General features: G+C 54.6%; 2 protein-coding genes across 61 annotated transcripts in view; one reads left to right on the forward strand and one right to left on the reverse strand.

Moving 5' to 3' along the window:
• MAP4 (microtubule associated protein 4) overlaps positions 1-5,270 on the forward strand; it is a 191,945-nt gene extending 186,675 nt beyond the window's left edge. For 32 of the 47 annotated variants that reach the window (XM_070050864.1, XM_070050869.1, XM_070050877.1 and 29 more), the window contains 3 exons: positions 934-1,046; positions 2,790-2,979; positions 3,104-5,270. In XM_070050864.1, the coding sequence (XP_069906965.1) occupies positions 934-1,046; positions 2,790-2,979; positions 3,104-3,111 (311 nt within the window). In that variant the 3' untranslated portion in view covers positions 3,112-5,270. The remainder of the gene's footprint in view (positions 1-933; positions 1,047-2,789; positions 2,980-3,103) is intronic. The other 15 variants (XM_070050865.1, XM_070050870.1, XM_070050878.1 and 12 more) reach the window with 2 other exon arrangements.
• Positions 5,271-5,690: 420 nt separating this feature from the next.
• The window catches only part of DHX30 (DExH-box helicase 30), a 40,270-nt gene continuing 24,474 nt past the window's right edge, over positions 5,691-21,486 (reverse strand). For all 14 annotated transcript variants that reach the window (XM_051852492.2, XM_051852489.2, XM_070050916.1 and 11 more), the window contains 16 exons: positions 13,188-13,489; positions 12,698-12,818; positions 11,915-12,064; positions 10,024-10,176; positions 8,876-9,712; positions 8,559-8,634; positions 8,371-8,475; positions 7,965-8,140; positions 7,557-7,763; positions 7,372-7,453; positions 7,112-7,305; positions 6,825-6,984; positions 6,535-6,692; positions 6,335-6,438; positions 6,117-6,256; positions 5,691-6,015 (listed from right to left, as the gene is read on the reverse strand). In XM_051852492.2, the coding sequence (XP_051708452.1) occupies positions 5,762-6,015; positions 6,117-6,256; positions 6,335-6,438; positions 6,535-6,692; positions 6,825-6,984; positions 7,112-7,305; positions 7,372-7,453; positions 7,557-7,763; positions 7,965-8,140; positions 8,371-8,475; positions 8,559-8,634; positions 8,876-9,712; positions 10,024-10,176; positions 11,915-12,064; positions 12,698-12,818; positions 13,188-13,489 (3,219 nt within the window). In that variant the 3' untranslated portion in view covers positions 5,691-5,761. The remainder of the gene's footprint in view (positions 6,016-6,116; positions 6,257-6,334; positions 6,439-6,534; positions 6,693-6,824; positions 6,985-7,111; positions 7,306-7,371; positions 7,454-7,556; positions 7,764-7,964; positions 8,141-8,370; positions 8,476-8,558; positions 8,635-8,875; positions 9,713-10,023; positions 10,177-11,914; positions 12,065-12,697; positions 12,819-13,187; positions 13,490-21,486) is intronic.

Genomic DNA, 21,486 nt, shown 5'->3' on the forward strand with positions numbered 1-21,486 from the left:
AGCTGGCCTGGAAGAGGGGCAACCGGGACAGAATCCGGCGCCCCAACCGGGACTAGAACCCGGTGTGCCGGCGCCGCTAGGCGGAGGATTAGCCTAGTGAGCCGCGGCGCCGGCCCAAATGTGTTCCTTTTAAAGGATCAATACACTTTGGTCCTTAGGTAGCCTTCATTTCCCCTGTCATCTGGGAAGCACCTCCTTCCCTGGCAACAGCGAGCACCTTCATGTCTGCTTTGGGCCAGGCCTCGAACTCCAGTGTGTAGGGCACCTGCAGAGTGGAGCCAGGAGCTGGGTGTTGAGCTTTGTCATGTGAACTGGGACAGCTCCAAGGGAAGCCAGACCGCAGGGACAGCAGCCTGACCCGTGAGCTCTGGAGACTGCCCTCGGCCCCATCCAGGATGCTGCAGCCTGCCCTGGGTGTGTCGTCCTCGGCTCTCGGTCCGTTGCCATCCCTCTGTTCACCCCCGTGTGATTTGGTTTAGAGACTGACAGGTGAGGGTCACACCCTGTCCCTGTCACTCACTAGCCTGGTGGCATGTCAGGCAGATCCCTTCGTTTTTTCTGGTACCAGTTTTAGCAGCTGTGAAACATGGGTCATGACCCTGACTGCCAGGGCGTTGGCAGGGATCCTGTGAGGCTGTGCTGCCACGGGAGCCAGAGCAGCTGCTCACCTCGGCACTCCTACGGGCTTCATGCCGTGCCGGCCCCAGATAGCGGTGGCTGGATTTGACACGAGCAGCCCTGTTTGCACCAGTACATGTACCAGTGCCTCATTTGTCTGCAGGGGCAGCCTCGGGCAGGTTATGTTGTCCCCAATCTTGGACGGGGCGTGCAGCCAGGCTTTGATGAAGTTTAGATTTCGGTTCTAGGCTCCTGGCTTTGCCTGCTGGGTTGTTTCTTTGCTGCCCTCAGTGACCAATTCCTTTTTGGCTCCAGGTGGAGGAGATGTCAAGATTGAAAGTCAGAAGCTGAACTTCAAGGAGAAGGCCCAGGCAAAGGTGGGATCCCTCGATAATGTGGGCCACCTGCCTGCGGGAGGCGCTGTGAAGGTATCAGTGGGACATAGCTGGGGGGTGGGGTGGGGACTGTCCAGCCAAGATCAGGTCCCAGAAGGGAGGCACCTGTCACCGCCCCTCAAGTCTCCTCAAGAGTCCTGTCCTGACCACGCCCACAGCTGTCTTCCCATCATCCCTCATCAGTCCTGAGTGAGGCAGGAGAGGTGAAGAGGCCCCCAGCCAGCCAGCTCTTGTCTGCCGACTCTGACCTGCGTGCTGGAGACAGCTTGCCCCTGAGAGCCAGGGCCTGCCTTGTGGAGCCCCTCCCTGCCAGTTTCCAAGGCACTGCGGGCCACAGCACAGTTGACCATGAGATGAGTGGGTGCCACATCACGGTCACATGGTGGAAGCCCCACTCCTGGCCCAGTACATTTTCAATTGCCAGCCACTTTGGGCCTGACGCTGCCCTCTGGCTGCTACCTCCTGATGGCCTGCCCCTGGCCGACCCTGCTTGGGACTGAGAGGGGTCTCGGGCCACAGAACTTCCTGTGCTGGCTGCTGGCTGCTGGCTGGGCCTCTCCTTCCCTTCCTTCTTCCCCCTTCCCTGCTTCCACAGCACCCTGAGACCCTCTGTGTGCCAAGATGCTGTCCATCCTTTGTGCCGAGTCATGGGTGGGTCGGGGACCCATGTGACCACCTTGTAGCTTCCCAGTGTGAGGATTCTGTCACTGCTCAAGGACAGGGCACCGCGAGAGGGGACGAGAGCAGCTGCCCACCCAGTCCTCCTGCTCATCTTCTGCTACTGCACTGACTCAGTGCTGGTCTCTCCCATGCACATCTCGGGGCTCCTGGCTGTCCCAGGCTCTTATTCCATCTCGTGAGGACACCATATTCACGTGTTCTGACTGGAGTCTGTCTCAGCAGGGCCTGAGCTGCTTTTTAGCCCTTTTTCTGCAAAGCCACCTCCAGGCAGGTACAGACCAGGATTCACACCTAGGCTTTCCTCACCAAAAGTCCTGAGTTCTTTTCTGTGTTTGTATTTTCTCCCTGTCTTTATTTAAATTTCTGGAATTATTGTTCTAGTACAGAGGCCTTTTTCTTTCTCTTTTCTGATTAAAACCTACCCTCGAGGTTCTTTGGTCACTCTGGGCCATTGTGGGATGCAGGTGCTCCAGGTTACCAGAGGCTCCCACTATTACCCTTTCTCTTCTGCTCAGTGTCCCCGGATGTCCTCCTCCTGAGAAGCCCTCCAGGCCCCTGAGGTCTCCTTGGGTCCTACCTCCTTGGACATCTCCCTGCCTCCCCTGTGCCTCTGGGCTCCAAACCAGGGCCCAGCACACAACAGTCCCCCGTGTCTGGGGCATTTCCAAAGCTGTGAGTGGGCAAGGAGGACTCCCTGAGTTGTGAGGACCCCTGTCACATGTGCCGTGTGTGGAAGCAGGGCGGAGCTCATGGAAGCTCCAAGGTGCAGGTCACCACCGTTGCCCCTGCCGCCCAGGCCAGGCCCACAGCATGTGACCGGATCAGCTCCTGTGTTGGCTGTCACTGTCCTGATTCCTCTAATTCCTGGAATTAGCCTGTGGAGGGGTCAGCACCTCTCACTTCAGAGGGGCTTCACACAGCCTCGGGAGTGGGTGGCACGGCCAGGGGCAGGGGCTGGGGCTGCCTGGGCCTGGTTCTGCAGGTTGACTGTGCTGGGGCAGTGGGTTGGGGGCTCTGTGTGAAACCCACCACCATCACCCATCTCACTCCCTCCCCAACTGACCCTGCATTGTCTCCCCCACTGTTTCATTGTAGACTGAGGGCGGTGGCAGCGAGGCCCCTCCGTGCCCGGGCCCCCCTGCTGGGGAGGAGCCGGCCATCTCTGAGGCAGCGCCTGAAGCTGGCAACCCCACTTCAGCCAGCGGCCTCAGTGGCCACACCACCCTGTCAGGGGGTGGTGACCAAAGGGAGGCCCAGACCTTGGACAGCCAGATCCAGGAGACAAGTAAGTGGCTGGGCTCGGCCTGAGGGCCAGCCAGGGGCCCTGCCACTGGCCGCAAACTGAAACTCCTTTGTTTTCTGAGAAGAGTGTGGCCTCAATTTTAACAAAGTAACCTTTTATTTTCCAGGCATCTAATGATGACATTCTGGTCTCGTCTTCCGTCTCCCCTGTGTTCCCCCTCTTGTCTCCTGCGTCACCCTCTCCCTTCCCTCCTCCCGTGTCACTGCAGATTGAGACCTACAGGCTGACGTTCCGGGCAAACGCCAGGGCCCGCACCGACCATGGGGCCGACATTGTCTCCCGTCCTCCCCACTTCCCTGGCGGCCCCAGCTCGGGCTCCCGGGCTCTTGGTCCCCTTTCCCGGGCTGTCCACTAGACCTAGGAGCGCTTGGGTGCCGAGCCGCCCTTCAGGCCCCCTTCCCTCCTGCCACGCTTGCCCAGGGCAGCAGCAGCAGCAGCAGCAGCCCCCACCCCCCATAGCTCCCTCCACTCTGCCCCAGGCCACTCCCTGCTCTGCTCCCACACCGTCGCCATCACCTTGCCACTGCTCCGTGGAGATTGGGAGGGGTTTGGAGGGTGGAGCTAAGTTGGCATTTAAGGAGACTGGGGGGAGGGGGCGCAGATTCCAGCCTCCTCTGTTTGGTTATTTTTGGACCAAACCCTGAAGAAACTGACATACCCCCTGCTCCCTGGGTCCACCTGGAGGAAGAGTGGAGGTGGAGTCCGTGTGACGGTCAAGTGCCGACTATGTCCCCTGGAGCCCAGCATGGCACGCGCTGCCCTGCCCCAGGTTAGGGCAGTGCTGCCTGTCCCCACTGCTTACTGTGCCTGCCCAGCTGCTCCCACGCATTCTCTAGTTTTATTTTTCTTCTAATAACCTAGAAACTGGTGGAGTAGTTTTGCAGGTTGAAGCCATGTCTCTGAAAGTCCTCAGCAGGTGTAGAAGGAAATGGGGGAAGGTCCTTAAGCCTCCACCCAGGAGGATGTCGGGCATCGGTGGGTGGGGGGTGGGCTGCCCTGCTGTGGGCAGCCTGGCAGCCCGGAGGTGTATGGGCAGGGAAGCAAGGTGTGCAGGGGCTGCGGCCTGATGAACCAGTCAGGCACGTGAGGGGCCGCTCAGTGTGGCCTGGTCGTGGTGGCATTGTGTGTTTGCTGCTTTTCTAACCAAGAGGCTGGTTGGCATCTCTGTCTCATTCCCTGGGATGTGGAACACAGGGCAGGGCTGCAGGAACAGGAAAGGGCCTTGCTGCTCACGTTCCTCTAGCAGGCCTTGGGTGCTCAGGCCTTCTTTGTCCAGAACTTGTGTGACAGTGGGGAGTCAGGTCTGAGACTGAGGCCATCCCACCTGCAGGCAGACTGGAGAGGCGGCCAAGCCAGCCTGTCTGGGGCATCTCAGCAGGGCCCAGTCTACAGTCAAGGGGTAGCTGCAATGCTGAGAAATCCCAGGAAATGTATTGACACAGATTCTTATCTTATTGCACTTGTATTTTTTGTATTAAAGTTTGCATGGTTTCTAATAAAGGATTAAAACCGGAATTTGCAGTGAAGTGGCCTGGGAGTTCCAAAGGACTTCTCTGGAGGGCACCTTCTGCAGTGCTCCCTTGCCCCAAGTGCCCCCACCTCCTGCTCTCCTTTGGGTCTCCAGCTGTCTCTGCCCCTGGCATCCCCTGCAGCTGGAAGCGGAGGTTTTCACGCAGGTTCAGGTTTGCTCTTCATGTGGCACGAGGGCATCCCTATGCCTTACAGCTCCCTCGTATTTTGAGGCAGCAGTTTGCTTGCCTGGGGCAGTTTGAGACCAGCGCCCCAAGTACAAGCCAAGAAACCACAGCGACCTGGGGGAACCCCACTTCCCTCCCAGTCTGCAGGATGCTTCATCGTGCCTGGACCTTGAAGCTCCAATGTTTGGTCAACAGGAGTGATCAAACTGGGGAGGGGGCACAGGAGTGATGGCTGATTCCAAAGGTTCCTGCTGTTATCCTGGAGCCACAAGGATGCTGTTTCCTTTGGCCAAGAGTTTGAAAGAATGGGGTGACCCAAGTAGAGAGCTCTTCTTAGAGGTTCACTGGTCACAGCTTCCTTGGAGGATCCCAAAAAGGCAGAGAGCCTGAGGCGGCTGGCCTGACAGGTGGGGACCAGTGGCCACCGTGTGGTGTCTACTGCTCTGCAGCCACTTGAGGGTGGGACATTTCTGTACTTCCCAATTTGCTTATGGCCATGGCCCAGCCATTCCCCATGTCAACCTGACTCCACTGTAATGATTTCAAGAGTAAATAAAGCTGCCTGATGTCCCACCACACAGGCCTGTGCTCGTTTGTCTCCACCTCTGGCACCAGCGAAGACCTCAGCCAGCACTCAGACCCTCACCTGCGAATCCGTGGGTCCTACCGAGTTTGTAGCAGGGCGATGGCACGACCGGAGGGTTATAGTCCAGGCAGGCGAGTCCAGTGTCCAGGTTTGCAAAGGCAGTGATGGTTCTGACAGGCCACCTGTGGCGTTGGGGACTTAGGTGAGGCGCTGCGCCGAAGGCTGGGGCTGGCCTTCAGCGTAGCAGCACTGCAGGGTCAACTCCTGGGGGGTAGGGAGGACAGTCTAAACCACAACTCAGGGCTACCACAGGCCCTGTCCCCCAGGAAGACACTTCTGTCTCTCCCTTCATGCTTCCTCGATGTCGGGCAGCTGAGGCCCTGAGAGGAGCCCCTAGTGGGTAGCGATGCTCACAAGGGATAAATAGAACTTTATTTTAAATAAACATTTGCACTCTGTACACAGCCCCAGGGAGTGGGGCTCAGTCATCTGCTGTCTTGCGCACATCAAAGCTACCACAGGGTCCTCGCAGCAGCTCTGCCAGCAGTGCCAGCAGCTGCCCGTGCTCCTGCTGCACACTGGGGGGAAGCGCAGCCAGCTCACTGCGCAGGCTCCGCTCCACCATGCGGCCCAGGGCCCTGCGCAGCTCCCTCAGCAGCCGCACAGTGCGTGAGTCACCCTCCAGCCGCAGCAGGTCACTGTCACTCAGTGAGATGGTGGCACGGCGCCCATCATCTGGGGGAAGGGAAGAGACCGGAGAGAGCACAGTGAGGCTGGGCCCAAGGCCATGGCGCATCCCATGGAGCCGTGGGGCTGGGAAGTCTGCAGGTACCCACCGCGGATGTGCACGTCGCCATCGGTCAGCAGCAAGACAGCTAACGGGTGCACCTGGGAGGAGTCCCGGACAAAGACGCTGCCATTGGACTTGACTGCCATGAAATATGTCAGCCATCGGCTCCGTAACCTTGTGGCCTCCCTAGGGAATAGACGGCTGGGTTGAGGCTGTGCTTTGGGCCCTACCCAGCTGCCCAGTCCACTCCTGCCGGTCCCCAACCTGTTAATGGTTGACTTGTGCAGCAGGATGTTGCCTGATTTGGTCCTGTAAGTGACACTGTTGGGCTTGAACTTCCCCTGTCGGGTCACTTTGCCCTGCCTCACCTGCAGGGATGGAGAAAAGGATGGGTGAGGTCAGGGAAGGAGCTGAAGAAGGGAGGCAGCTGGGATATGGTCAGCTCCTGCCCCCAGAGGCTGCACCTGGATGAGGTTGGGATAGAGACCAGCCATCAGCACGCCCTTCACCAGCTCCTCTTCCGCACTGTACTCATTGCACTGGGCAGAGGGCAGCGTGCAGTCTGACGGCTTCCCCACCAGGAAAGCCTCGTAAATGTTCTCCGAGAACTGCTTGACGAGCCCTGTGGGAGCAAGTGCACCATGAACCAGGGCCCTCCAGCCACAAGGCTAGGGAACGACAGGAGTTAGTGTGGGTGGGCATGGGTGGGAGCAGGCAGGAGGGGCTGAGGAGCCCAGGTGTGGACCCCGCTGACCATGGATGAAGCGCAGGCTGGGTGCGTAGAGCAGGTTTTCCTCTAGGTAGTTCTCCCGGGAGCTGCGGTCCTGCCAACGCAGCACCTCCTCCCAGCCGGCTACAGCCCGCACAAAGGCCAAGTGGTCGCTGCCGCTGTCATGGCTCAGCAATGCCTTCACCTGGGTTAGGGGGGCGGGGGGAGTACCAGGGTCACAGGGAGGGGCTGGAGAAGGCCGCCTCAGACAGGATGTGGCTGGAAGGCTGGAAGGGGGAGCCAGGGGGCTGAGGGGAGGGACTGGGTCTGACCTTGTCCACCTCTGCCCGGTTCTGCAGGCTGCTGCTGAAAGGGTCCCGGGTGAGGCAGGAAACCACCACTAGCAGTGGGTGCAGGCAGCGGAAGATGGCAGCTAGTACGATAGCCTTGGCCAGCCGCGGGTCAGTAGAGATGTGGGCCAGACGCTGCCCCAAGGTGGTCAGGTACTCTCGCTGGTCCAGCACCCCTGCAATGGCTCAGCTGTCAGTCCCATCTGAGAGCCACCCCAGAGCCCAGCCCAGCTCCTACGCACCGATCTCCTGGAGCAAGATCACAGCCTCATCTACCGCCTTGATGTTTGGACTGTCCACAGCCTTCGAGAGGAACTCGACTGCCTACAGCAGGAATAAGCCAGAGCTCCCTGTGAGTCTGCAGCTCACCTGCCTGCTCCCAAGGCCAGCCCCATCCAGCCCCAGCCCCAGCCCCAGCCCCACGCACCGTCTTCTCAGGCATGTGGATCTTGGCTTGCAGCACCAGGTTCTCCAGAGGTGTGCGCAGGATCTCCGGCACTTGGAAAGGGACCATTTTCTCCAGCCGGCTCCGTGGGAACAAGTGGTAGGCAAAGCCTGATTGGCAGCGGCCTGCCCGGCCCCGACGCTGGATCACGTTTGCTCTCGACACCCACACAGTCTCCAAGCAGGACACCTGGGGGAAGAAGCAGGTGAGCAGCCACACGGACACCACAGGACTCCCCCCCCAACACACACCGCAGCAGGGACAGTCAAAGCCCACGAGCGTGGCCTTCTCCAGAGACAGAGCCGCTGTAAGGCAGGTCTGGACTGGGGGCCACCTTGGGATTGGAGTCCTTCCCCCGGGGTCTGGCTGGGCCCAGGAGATAGGTGCCACCTTGGTCTTCAGGTCGTAGCGTTCCTCCTTGTGCAGACCGCTGTCCACCACATGTACAATGTCATTGACCGTGATGGAGGTCTCGGCAATATTGGTGGCCAAGACAATCTTGCGCACCCCTGCTGGAGGCTGCTGGAATATGGCCTTCTGGTCCATCATGGGGATGTTGGAGTGCACTGGGGAGCAAGACACACACTGGTTATAGGCACACTCCTGCCAGAACCACCTCCTAGAATCGGGGCAGGGCAAGGACTCCAACCCCATCCTGATGAAACTGAGGCCTATGCCCAGCAAGAAATGAGGCAGCTGGGTCATCAACTCGGGCCCGAGTCCATTCCATTGGGTTTCCCAGGAGAGGGCAAGGCTTGTTTCTAGGGGTCCATCCGCCCTTGCACCGGGCTCTCACCTGGCAGGATGAGGTACTTGCTCTCGTGCAAGCCCAGGGCCTCCTGGAGGCGTTGCTGCACTCCTCTGATCTCCTGCCATCCAGGCAGGAAGCACAGGATCCCACCTGCAAAGGGGCCTTGCAGGCATGAGCCAGTTGCTCCTACACAAGTGCTCGGGGTGGGAATAAGGGAGAGGGAAAGCACCCACCTGGTTCCCCACAGGCGTCGATGTGCAGAACCAGATCAGTCACGAGGTCCAAATCAAGCGCGCATTCATCCTCCGACTGGGGGAGGGGAAAAGAGGCCACGGTCACAGCCCCTGGGGCCAAGGGCTTGTGCACAGGACACAGCCACTGTGACGTAGTGAGGCAGAGCCAGTTGACGCGACAGCGCCAACCCTCGCCTGCTGGCCACAGAGCTAACAGGGCAACTTGCCCTAGGCCACCGAGCCACAGGGCCAGGGAAGAGGGGATCCACAGAGCACAGGCCAGAAGCCCTGTGAGCCAGGGTGGGAGTGTCCCTCACCTCATGGTGCCGGTGCCGGTGCGGGTACTGGTGCTTGCCCAGCTTGACCAGGATGTCTTCCAGGTAGTGCTCCTTGACAGGGTACATGAATCCAGGCACCTTGATGACGGGGCAGCCACCAAAATAGCGGGAGAAGCGCTCATTGTCGCCCGTGGCGCTCATGAGCACCAGCCGCAGGGCCGGGTTGAGCCGCTGCAGGCCCTTGAGCAGAATGAGCAGGAAGTCCGTGTTCACATCCCGCTCGTGCACCTCGTCCACAATGACGTGGCTCACGCCCTCCAGGCTGGGGTTGCTCTGCAGCTTCCGCAGCAGGATGCCCACGGTACAGAAGAGCAGTGCTCCACCTCGGGCTGGGGGCTTGCTTTCTAACCGCACCTGGAAGCCCACATTCCGGCGCAAGGAAGGGCCCAGTTCATGGCTGACCCGCTGGGCCACGGACACAGCCGAGATGCGGCGAGGTTGGGTAATGATCACATTGCAGCGGGCGCCACGGCCCTCTGTCACATAGCGCTCCAGCAGCAGCTGCGGGATGCGCGTGGTCTTCCCACAGCCAGTGTCCCCGGAAATGACCACCACCGGGTGCTGTTCAATAGCATTGAGGATGGTATCCCGATGGGGGTCTACAGGTAGCTGAGGGGTCTCTTGCCAGACTGGTCCTCGCCGCCGCCACAGCTCCAGCAGGCTCTGGCTCAGCCGCACTTCCTCTGCTTCTGACAGAGGCACGTAGGGCTTGCCCGTGATAGGGTCACTCAGGGGCCCAGAGTCCTTGCTCAAGGGCAAAATGTCGTCGCCCTGCAGCCGCAGCTCTGGAGAGATCCACGAACTGTCCACAGGATACTGGGGGGTTAGGGGACAAACAAAACCCTGAAGAGAAGCATGGCTTGCCTGTTCCCACACACACACACACAGCCTACACAGGCGCACCAGGCTCCAATGATGTGGCCCTACCCACTAGGCAGAGGACTTGGTCCGTGACCAGCCTGGGACCCATGGGGGCAAGACCAGGCTGCTTGAGGTGGGCTGGGGGGGGGGGGGGTGTCCCAGGTTCCATCAGTGGAAAATGGGAGGGGTGGTCCCCACTGCCTGTTACAGGTGGAGGCGACCAGATTGCAGGGAGTTGGTGGGGAGGGGTATCTGGGCTCTCTTACGTGATTCAGGAAGGTCTCTATCTTGCGGAGGATGGGCTCCGGCACCTGGATGGTACACGGCCGCCGCTGGGTCTCGCCCAGCTCCCGCAGGGAGGCCAGGTTGTACATGGCATGGGTAAGCGGCTCGTTGTTCCTGTCCACCAGGCCCAGGCTCTGCAGAGAGGAAAGGCAGCCCTCGATCGAGCACTGCTCCAGCTCCCCGAGAACGGGCCCCGACGGCCTCGGGAGCTCCACAGAAGCTGCACCAGCAACCTCTTCCAAGAGCCGGCTTCCTGCTCACATGCTGAGAGTAAATCAGGAACCAGGAAAATTTCTGTCCCCACAAAATCCATTTTAAAAAAGTTAGTTAAAATGAATTCAAGGCAAACTAAACCTGAAGTAGCAAAGTACAGCAGTGCCACCGGCCCCAAGTGCGGTGCCCTGCCAACAAACTTCTGAGCAGCTGGAACCCGTGGCCCCCCAACAGCCCGAGACCCATCTCCCCTCCAGACTCCCGACATGGGCCACCAGGAACCAGCTCAGCCCCGAGCAACTCTGCCGCATACCCTGAAGGCGCCTCTTCTTTGGACCTCACCAATGCCGGGTCAACCCAGTCCTGCTCCAGCTGCCACAGCCACCTCCTGGTCTCTGGGTGGCCCTTCCCATCTGTGACCTCATCAGTGTCCATTTAGGCAACATGATAAAATAAAATATGCCTCTTGAGGGATAATACTACTGCTCCAAGCATCCCCTAAAGCCATCTCACCAGGAAGCAAATCCATTCTGACCCCCTAGGCCAAAGTTCACCTCGTCAATGACACCCTGTGCTTCTGTCACCTCCAAGGTCTGCACTCTGCTCCCCATCCAAAGCCCAGATCAGACGCTCCATCCTTAAGTAGGCTTCCCCTACAGGAATCTCTGCTTCGGTTAGGTGTCAGGACCTCAGACACGGGGATCCAGTCCCTGGACTACACACAGGTCAGTGCCAACATAGCCCCCGTCCTCTCTTAGGACTTGGGGTTTTACCAGGCAGCCTCGCCGACAGGTAGCCATCCAACACTGCGGCCAGCTGGAAGCTTGCTCCTTCCGATAGGCCTTTACCACGTCCACATGCTTCTGACCATCAGTGGCTTGCGTGAACTGAGCACAAATTCAGGCTTCCACACAGATCTGCCAGTCAGTCCTCGTTCTGGCCCCTGGAGCCAAGGGAAGCACATCCGTTCCCTCTTCCATCTCACCCCATCCCTGCTCGCCCTTCTCCTCTGCTTTCGCGGTTTCCTCAGCTGCCCCCATCAGCTTACCCAGATGCGGTTCCCAGAGCCGCCTGCACCAGAAGCACACCTGTACACCTGACCGTGCAGAGCACAGCAAGGTGGCTTCCCCTCCTGCAGACCCCTCAGCCGTCAGCTCACAGCACCAACAGCCGTCTCAGGCAGCTGGTGTAGTGCTGACTCCACTCCTATGCCCCTGCTCCTACTTACAAAGCTGCTTCAGCCAACTGACTCGCACGTCACATGGCCTTCACCCTGAGGTTGCTGGCTTCCCAGACCCACATCCGATCCTTCATTTTGGCCACCAAGTCCAGGTCACTGGGGTCTTTCTGGACAGTGTCCACCTCTCATCCCAGCACCGCCACCACACCCAGTATCCTGCCACTCAGAATGATGGGCAAGTCTCCTGGCTTTCCCAGGTTTTGGTCAAGTACAGAGAAGGCTGAGCTACAGGCAAAACACCTCAGAAGCACTGGGGAAACCATGGACTCGGCAGCCACACAGCCTGCCAACGAGCCTCAGACACCAGGACATCGGCCTGCTGTGGCTTCATGTCCCAGAAACGTGGAGCCGTCCTCCCCAGTGTAGAGGGCAGCCCCCAACACCCTCATGTACCACACCAGGGACACTCCTGCACTCACCTTCAGCTTCTTGCAGGCCAAGGCTGCTGCCTTATTCTCAGCCTCTGCTTTGCGGCGCCCTTTGGCAACAAAGGTCATAGGACAAGGCCAGAGCAGGGTGAGTGTAGACAGCTTGGTCTTGGTGCCCACAGTATGGAACTGCATGAGGTTCTACATGGAAGACAAGTTGAGAAGGTGACAAAAGGGGACTGAAAAGAGACACGTGGCATTCTCAGAACACGCAGATGCCAGAGATGGAATTAGTAGCCATCTCAGCAGTGCCAGATGGCAGCCCTATCAGAAGCACCACCACACGACCAGAAGCAAGCCCCATGGGGCAAGCACCTAGTCCTGGGCTGGCTTCTCCCGATGCGCCCCAACACGCACAGCAGAAGATGGTGTCTCAGCAATGCCACACTACCTCTGTGCTGCCCACCGTCCTCAGCACCCAGGAGGGCAGCTGTCAGCACGAGCTGGAAGTCAGGCCCGTTCTGGGGAGGTACGAGTGGCTTGTACCTGTCCGGAAGTCTTGCTTACCCAAAGCCCGTGGGCCTGGCTGCAACGATCACAGTCCTCTCATCAAGATGGCCACCCATACCTCCACTCCCCCAGCCTCCAGACCCACTCCTAGGCTCCTGCACTGGGACTCACAGCTGTCCCAGCTGCAAGTCCCTTTTCACCCTCCAAGGAGCCCAAGTCCCTCCAGCTGCCCTCCTACCTGGTCTTCAGGGAAAGCTGACATGGTCAAACATGTCCCTCCCCGCCCCTCACCCAAAGGCTTCCAGGAGGCCCCCCCCAACTCACCTTAGCTGTGGAGGAGGACGTTGCAATCTGAATCACCTTGGCCAGGAGGTTCTTGGGAAGCGGAAACTGGGTCAAAGCCCTAATAGCACTGTCATCGTCTGTCATTTCAAAGGACCCCCCCCTGGGAGGAACAGAAGGTCAGGTGAGAATGTTCTCTCTTCCTGAGACCTGGAAGCCAGGATGCCGGCTGCAGTGTCGCAGCAGGCAGGCTGGGCCTCACCGCTCTCCCTCTGTTCCCCCAGAAAGGGCAGAGGGCAAGCAGGCGGACTCACAGGTGAGCTGCACAGAGCGCCTGTGCTGTGGTGCTGTCGAAGCCGAGCCACGCAACACAGCACCAGAAGTGGCTGTCCCCCAAGAATGAGCAGACACACTAGTGAGTGACAGCACATGCAGGCTGCAATGGGGGACAGAGACCCACTTCAGGAGGCTCCCAGGAAATATGCACCCCTCCTCATGTCACTGGACCACTGTCCCCTGCATCCAGCTATACCTTGAGTCCCTGAGTGGGTTGTGGGAGTCCTGCTGGGTCATGGACAGGAATTCAGTAACATCAATGGTCCCCTCTTCTAGCTCTTCCTCTTCATCTTCCTCTTCCTCCCGACCCAAGGAGCGGGACAGGCCACCTGGTCCCCCTGGCCGAATGTTCTCAGGATTCAGCTGCCGCCAGGAAGTGGGGGGCATGGTGGGTTCCGGGCGCCACCAGCTGTCAGCCGGCGAGCCAAAGCGATCAGCTAGCACTCGGTATTTGGCAGCATCAAACAGTTCATTGCGTGGACCCAGCAGGCCCCAGCCCTGGGGGGAGGAAGGGACACTGTGAGGGTCCACACCATCTTTACTCTTCAGTCTGCCTTGTGTCACAGAGCATCTGTCTAACTACCTCAGCCCCACGGCCAGAACCGGGAATACAGAAAATGCTAAAGAACCCCTAGCTTTGGTGCCAATGTTTTGGTGCAGCAGGTTAAGCCCCTCCTTGTGATGCCAACATCCTACATCAAAGTGCCAGTTTGAGTCTGGCTATTCTACTTCCAATCCAGCTCCTTGCCTGGGAAGGCAGTAGAAGATGGCCCAGGTGGCTGGGTAACTGCCATTCATGTGTGAGACGTGGATGGAGTTCTATTATAGCCATTTGGGGAGTGAACCAACAGCTGGCAGATAACTATTTCTCTGTCACTCTGCTTTTCAAATAATTTTGTTAAAAGATATATTTATTTATTTATTTATTTGAAAGTTAAAGTCACACAGAGAAGGAGAGAGGAAGAGGGAAAGAGGCGGAGAGGCGGAGAGGCGGAGAGGGGGAGAGGCGGAGAGGGGGAGAGGCGGAGAGGGGGAGAGGGGGAGAGGGGGAGAGGGGGAGAGGGGGAGAGGGGGAGAGGGGGAGAGGGGGAGAGGGGGAGAGGGGGAGAGGGGGCAGGTGTCTTCCAACCACTGGTTTACTCCCCAACTGGCTGCAATGGCTGGAGCTTCACCGATCCAAAGCCAGGAGCCAGGAGCTTCTTCCGGGTCTCTCATCTCATGTGGGTGCAGGGGCCCAAGAACTTGGGCCATCTTCTACTGCTGTCCCAGGCAATAGCAGAGAGCTGGATTGTAAGTGGAGCAGCTGGGACTCAAACCAGCACCCATGTGGAATGCTGCCACTGCCGGTGGCGGTTTTACCTGCTACGCCACAGAGCCAGCTCCTTCAAATAAATTTTTTAAAAAGCCTAGCTTTGACAATGAAAAATGACAAAATAAATGCTTATATCAATTAAGTTTAAAACAAACCCACAAAGCAGAGGAGGAGCAGAAAGTTCACACACAGAGAACTCGAGATGGCTCAGTGAATGTGGTGACCAGGCCGTGCACATACACACAAGATGCTGTGACTTCTAGGCCGGCGCTGCGGCTCACTAGGCTAATCCTCCGCCTAGCGGCGCCGGCACACCGGGTTCTAGTCCCGGTCGGGGCGCTGGATTCTGTCCCGGTTGCCCCTCTTCCAGGCCAGCTCTCTGCTGTGGCCCGGGAGTGCAGTGGAGGATGGCCCAGGTGCTTGGGCCCTGCACCCCATGGGAGACCAGGAAAAGCACCTGGCTCCTGGCTCCTGCCATCGGATCAGCGCGGTGCGCCGGCCGCAGCGCGCTGGCCGCGGCGGCCATTGGAGGGTGAACCAACGGCAAAGGAAGACCTTTCTCTCTGTCTCTCTCTCTCACTGTCCACTCAGCCTGTCAAAAAAAAAAAAAAAAAAAAAAAAAAAAAAAAAAAAAAGATGCTGTGACTTCTGACACAAGAACCCTATGCTGGGAATACATTCTGCACAAGCAAGTTGAAACATTTCTAAACAAATTATACAGAAATACTCAATGTGAAGCAGGCATTTGGCACAATTGTTAAGATGCTGCCCGGGACACCATTTTAGGTCAGAGCATCTGGGTTCCAATCCCAGCTTCCTGTTGGTGCACACCCTGGCAGGCAGCAGGAAATGGCTCAAATACTTGGGTCTCTGCCACAAATGTGGGAGACCAGATGGAATCCTGGGCACAGTACTGGCTGTTGATCAAAGAGCTCCCTTGATCTTTGTCTCTCTGGCTTTCAAATGAAAAGATAAAAACAAATAAAAATTATTAAAAAATGCTACAGAATTAAAGGATAAAAAAAAAACTTAAAAATGAGCTACATTTCTCTCTACATCAGTAACAATCTATTTGATAAACAAATTATTAAAATCCCATTTATGATACCAAGCAAAAGAATCAACTACTTTCAAAGTACACACTGAAAACCATAAAATAATCATTGAAAGAAAATGAAGATACAAATAAATGGAAAGATAACATCCCATGTTCATGAACTGGAAGAAATAATACTGTTAAAATGTCCACATTCCCCAAAGCAAAACAGAAATTCAGTGCAATCCTGATTCCGAAATTCCAACAGCATTTTCCAAATGAAAAAAATATTAAAAATTCTAAAATACATTTGAACCACAAAGACTTCAGATAATCAAAGCAATCCAAAGAAAGAAAAATAAAGCTGAGGCAGCACACAAACTGATTTCAAATTCTACCACAAAGCTATGATAATCAGGAGTATCACACTGCCACACAAAGACACAAAGAAAAACAGAACAAAATAACCCAGAAATAAATCCAAGTATATATGGCCAACTAATTTTCAATAAGAAAAATCAAGAAAATACAATGGGACAAGGATAACTCTTTCAATAAAGGCTACAGGGAAAACCAGATATCCACAGGCAAAAAGAAGGAAACTGGACCCTTCCCTTAAGCTACATACAAAAATCAATTGAAAAAAGGGTTAAAGACCTAAATATAAGACCAGAGACAAACTTTTAACAAATAAAAACAGGGTAAACATGTGGCATACCAGTTAACACACTGCTTGGGACCTCCACATCCCATATCAAAATACCGGGGTTTGAATTCCAGATCTGTCCCTAACTCTAGCTTCCTGCTAATGCACACCCTGGGCAGCAGTGGATGATGGTCCAAGTGTCTGGGTCCCCGCCACCCAAGTTGGGGGAACTGGAATAAGTTCTAGGCACAAGTTCTGGCCCAGCCCTAGCTGTTGAAGATATTTGGGAAGTGAATCAGTAGATGGAATATCTTTGCTTGCATGTCCCTCTCTCTACCATTCAAATGAAGGAATGAATAAACACATGTATTTTTCAAAACAGGTAGCACACATACAGCCTAGCATTTAGGATGCTGGCCTCCTACATCAAAGTACCTGAGTTCAACACCCATCTCCATTCCCGCCAATGAAGGACCTGGGAGGAAGCATTGATGGCTCAAATAACTGGCTTCCTGCCACCAAATGAGACCTGGACTGAGATCCTAGCTCCCAGTTTCCAGTCTAGCCAACAGCACTGTGAGCATCTGGGGAGGGATCCAATGAATGGGAGAATGGGAGCTGACTCTTTCTCTTCTTCTGCCTCTCAAAAAAAGGCAGGCGGGGTGGAGCGATGGCAGCACCGTGGTGTAGTAAGTTAAGCCACTGCCTGCAATGCCAGCATCCCCTATGGGCAACAGTTTGAGTCCAGGGTGTTCCACTTCTGATCCACCTTCCTGCTAATGCACCTGGGAAAGCTCTGGGCTCCTGGCTTCAGTCGAGCCCAGCACCAGCTGTTGCAGCCATTTGGGGAGTTACCCAGCAGGTAGAAGATCTCGCTCATCTTGTCTCTCTGTAACTCTGCCTTTGAAATAAAAAGGAAACCGTTTTCTCTGTAAAAGGTGGGCAGGGGGCAGTAGGAAATTAATTGAGCGGTTAAGATGCCTGCCTCCCACACCAGAATGCCTGGCTCCAGCTTCCCACCAACGCAGATGCTGAACAGCAGCAGTGATGGCTGAATAAACTGGATCTCTGCCATCAAAGCGGGAAACCCGGCTGAGTTCCCAAGTATTTAAGGAGTAAACCAGTGGAATGGGAGTGTTGACTCTTTGTCTTTCTGCCTCACAAATTTTACTACATTTTTTAAAAGGACAAATAACTAAATAGACATTTTTCCCAAAATAAACCATATAAACAACAAACAGATAAATTAAAAGGTGCTGCACATCACTTATTTGGGAAATACAAATCACAACTACAATACCAGGGCCAGCAGGCAGTGCAGCAGGTTCAGCCACCACCTGTGACGCTGGCATCCTCTGAGAGTGCCAAGCTGAGTCTTCCAATCTAGTTCCTGCTAATGCACCTGGGAAGGCATCAGAAGCTTGGGCTAGATGGAGTTCCAGGCTTCTGGTTTTTGGCTTGGCTTACTCCTAGCCACTGTGACCACCTGGGGAGTGAACCAGTGCATGAAGATCCCTTTCTGTCTCTTCCTCTAACTGTATCTTTAAAATAAATAAAATAAATCTTAAAAACAAACAAACAAAAGCCACAATATGGCCTCATACCTATTAGGACCACTATTATATAAGCCGGCACCGCGGCTCACTAGGCTAATCCTCCACCTTGCGGTGCTGGCACGCCGGGTTCTAGTACCGGTCAGGGTGCCAGATTCTGTCCCGGTTGCCCCACTTCCAGGCCAGCTCTCTGCTGTGGCCAGGGAGTGCAGTGGAGGATGGCCCAAGTACTTGGGCCCTGCACCCCATGGGAGACCAGGAAAAGCACCTGGCTCCTGCCATCGGATCAGTGCGGTGCGCCGGCCGCAGCGCGCCACCAGCGGCGGCCATTGGAGGGTGAACCAACGGCAAAGGAAAACCTTTGTCTCTGTCTCTCTCTCTCACTGTCCACTCTGTCAAAAAAAAAAAAAAAAAAAAAAAAACAAAAAAACCACTATTATCAAAATGACAGGACAGGATGTGGGAAAAAAAGGAGCCCTATGTACAAGGCAGCCATTATGGAAATCAGTGCACAGGTTTCTCAAAAAAGTCAAAATAGAATCACCATACACCAAGCAAATCAGCACCTTGTGGAGGTATGTGCGTTCTCATTTTCACTGTGATGTTATTCAAAACAGCCACAACATGGAAACAACCCCAGTGTTTGAGCAGTGTATACAAAAGTACTATGTCCCAAAGTTTGTGGAAATGGAATCAAAAGTTTATTTATGGGGCAGGCATTTGGTCTAGTGGTTAAGATGCTACCTGGGATACTCACATCCCATATCAGAGTGCCTGGGTTTGAGTACCAGTCCACTCCAAATTTCAGTGTCCTGCTAATGTGTACCCCAGGAGACAGTAGGTGATGTTTCAAGTAGTTGGGTCCCTGCCACCCAAGAGACCCTGACTGAGTTACTGGCTCCTGACTTTGGCACTGCCCAGCCTTGGCTGTTGCAGGCATTTGGGAAATGAAGCAGTGACTGGGAATACTGCCTCTCTTGCTCTCTCTCCCTGCTCTACAAATAAATTTTAGTATGTATAAAATGTTTTATATGTATTTATATGCATATAAAACAAATGGCTTAAATATATAAAATATAAATATATATGTATATGTTTTAAAAATAAGCTTATTTGGGACAAAAATTTTGAAGTGCATGAAGTTTTTGAAGATAACTCATATGCATGGACTCAAAAATTTATGAACCATGAACCTTCAGAGAGCACACACTCAACAGAATGCTATTCATCCTTAAGAAAGGCAATGCTGGGGCTGGCACTGTGGTGCAGCGGGTTAAAGCCCTGGCCTGAAGCGCCAGCATCCCATATGGGGCCAGTTCTATTCCCAGCTTTCCTCTTCCAGTCCAGCTCTCTGCTATGGCCTGGAAAAGCCCAAGTCCTTGGGCCCCTGCACCTGTGTGGGAGATCCAGAAGAAACTCCTGGCTTCAGAACAGCGCAGCTCTGGCCGTTGTGGCCATCTGGGGAGTGAACCAGCAGATGGAAGATCTCTCTCTCTCTGTCTCTACCTCTCTTTGTAACTCTGTCTTTCAAATAAATAAAAAGTTAATCTTAAAAAAAAAAAAAAGAAAGAAAGAAAGGCAACGCCATCATCTACAGTAAAGTAGATGAACCTAGAGGACATTAAGCCAGACACAGAACACTGTACGATCTCACTTAAAGGGGTACACAGACTCTAAAAATCAAATACATAAAAACAGAGTAGAGCAGTGGTTACCAGGAGCAGAAAGGAAGTGGATAAGGAAGAGGACTATAATAAATAATAAAATCATTATATTCTGAAAATTGTGAAGCTCGTGCATTTTAGGTCTTCTTATGCACACACACACACATACACACACACCTGAAATAACTAAGCAATGTGACAGATACATTGATTTGCTTGACCACAGTAATCATTTCAACTGTGTTTGCATGTGTGGATGCAGGTGACTGATATACATACATAACAATAAAAATTAAATTAAGCATCTCCTGGGGCTAGTGTAAGTGGCGTAGTGGGTTAAGCCATCCCCTAGAGTGCCAGCATCCCATATGGGTGTCAGTTCAAATCCCAGCTGCTCCACTTCTGATCCAGCTCTCTGCTATGGCCTGGGAAAGTAGCAGAAGATGGCCCAGTCTTTGGGCCCCTGCACCCACGTGGGAGATCCGGAAGAAGCTCCAGGCTCTCGGCTTCAGATTGGCCCAGCTCCAGCTATTGCAGCCATTTGGGGAGTGACCTGCAGATAGAAGACCTCTATCTCTCTCTCTCTGCCTCTATAACACCACCTTTCAAATAAAAAATTTAAAAAAAAAATCTCCTGAGGGGCATGATCATTTCCAGCTGAGAATCACTAAGACATACCCTATACGAGACAGATTCTTTTTTTTTTTTTTTTTTTAACAGGCAGAGTGGATAGTGAGAGAGAGAGACAGAGAGAAAGGTCTTCCTTTGCCGTTGGTTCACCCTCCAATGGCCGCCACAGCCGGCGCACTGTGGCTGGTGTATCATGCTGATCAGAAGCCAGGAGCCAGGTACTTATCCTGGTCTCCCCATGGGGTGCAGGGCCCAAGTACTTGGGCCATCCTCCACTACACTCCCTGGCCACAGCAGAGAGCTGGACTGGAAGAGGGGCAACCGGGACAGAATCCGGTGCCCCGACCGGGACTAGAACCCGGTGTGCCGGCGCCGCAAGGTGGAGGATTAGCCTGTTGAGCCGCGGCGCCGGCGAGACAGATTCTTGAAACATTAAATATAAGAAAGATGGTTGAGCCATTAAGATTCACCCAGGAGAAGGACAGAAAGAGATTTTAGAGGGTGGGAGAAGAGTGGCCCAGGGAGAAAAGAGAAGCAGGGATCTCCAGGAACTCGAAAGAGAAGTCTGGCAGTGCCAAAGCCACAGAAGCCTTGAACAGAGGAAGGACTGAGAAAAGGCTAAGCCTGGCCAAGTATTGTTCCCATCACTGCACAGTCACCTGGCAATCACCTCTACATGCCAAGCACTACAGGGATACAAAGCTGGCCAGAGGCCAGAAAACAGCCTTGACCTGGGAGAGAGAAAATGTAGATCACAACCCCTGAGAGTGGTCTGCAGTTGAAGCAGGGCCAAAGGAAAAGCTCAGAACACTGCATTCCTGTGAGGCTACAGAAGCACATTAGCAGAGGAACGATCTGAGAAAGCAAAGGGTGAAAGAGGGGAAGGAGAAGCAACACGGAAGGGGGACTGAGAAATATGGTGGAGACGTACGGAGCAGGATTGGGGGCGAGGGGAGGCCTTTTCTCTGCAGAGCAGGAAGGAGCAGGGTCGGTGGAAGCCTGGAAGGAAAGTCGGAGGAAAACACACCCCTCAGCTCCACTACTTCAGAGCAGAGATGAAGTCCTAGGAATCTGAGGAAGTCTGAAAGCTGGCATAGCCACGATGGCAATTAGGGACGGACACAGACTGGCAAGCCCTGGAAAGGCCAGCTCACCAAAAACCTGAAAGCAACTCAGGTTTGACCTCTGGAAAATGAGAAAAGCAATCATAACCATCATCTTTCCATTACAAGACAGGACCATGAGGCCAGTGTGGTAGTAAAGTGGGTGAAGCCACTGCTGGTGATGCCAGAATCCCATACGGGCAACAGTTTGAGCCCTGGCTGCTCCACTTCCAATCCAGCTTCCTGCTAATTGGCCTGGCATTGGCCTGGCCCAACCCCAGCTGCTGTGGCCATTTGGGGAGTGAACCAGCGAATGGAATATCTCATGCTCTCCTCCTCTCTCTGTAACTCCCTTTCAAATAAATAAATCTTAAAAAAAGAAATGGGACCATGAGGACACTTCAAAAACTTGTGGAAAATGGAGTTAAAGGGTTAACCTATTTTGGGGCACAAAATTTTGAAATCCATGCATTTTTAATAATGTATGTCTTTCATAAATTTTTTGAAGACCCCTCATACACGCATACAGGGGAAAATACACACGAAGTATT

This window comes from Oryctolagus cuniculus, chromosome 10 (assembly GCF_964237555.1).
Source record: "Oryctolagus cuniculus chromosome 10, mOryCun1.1, whole genome shotgun sequence".
Taxonomy (NCBI): Eukaryota; Metazoa; Chordata; class Mammalia; order Lagomorpha; family Leporidae; genus Oryctolagus; species Oryctolagus cuniculus.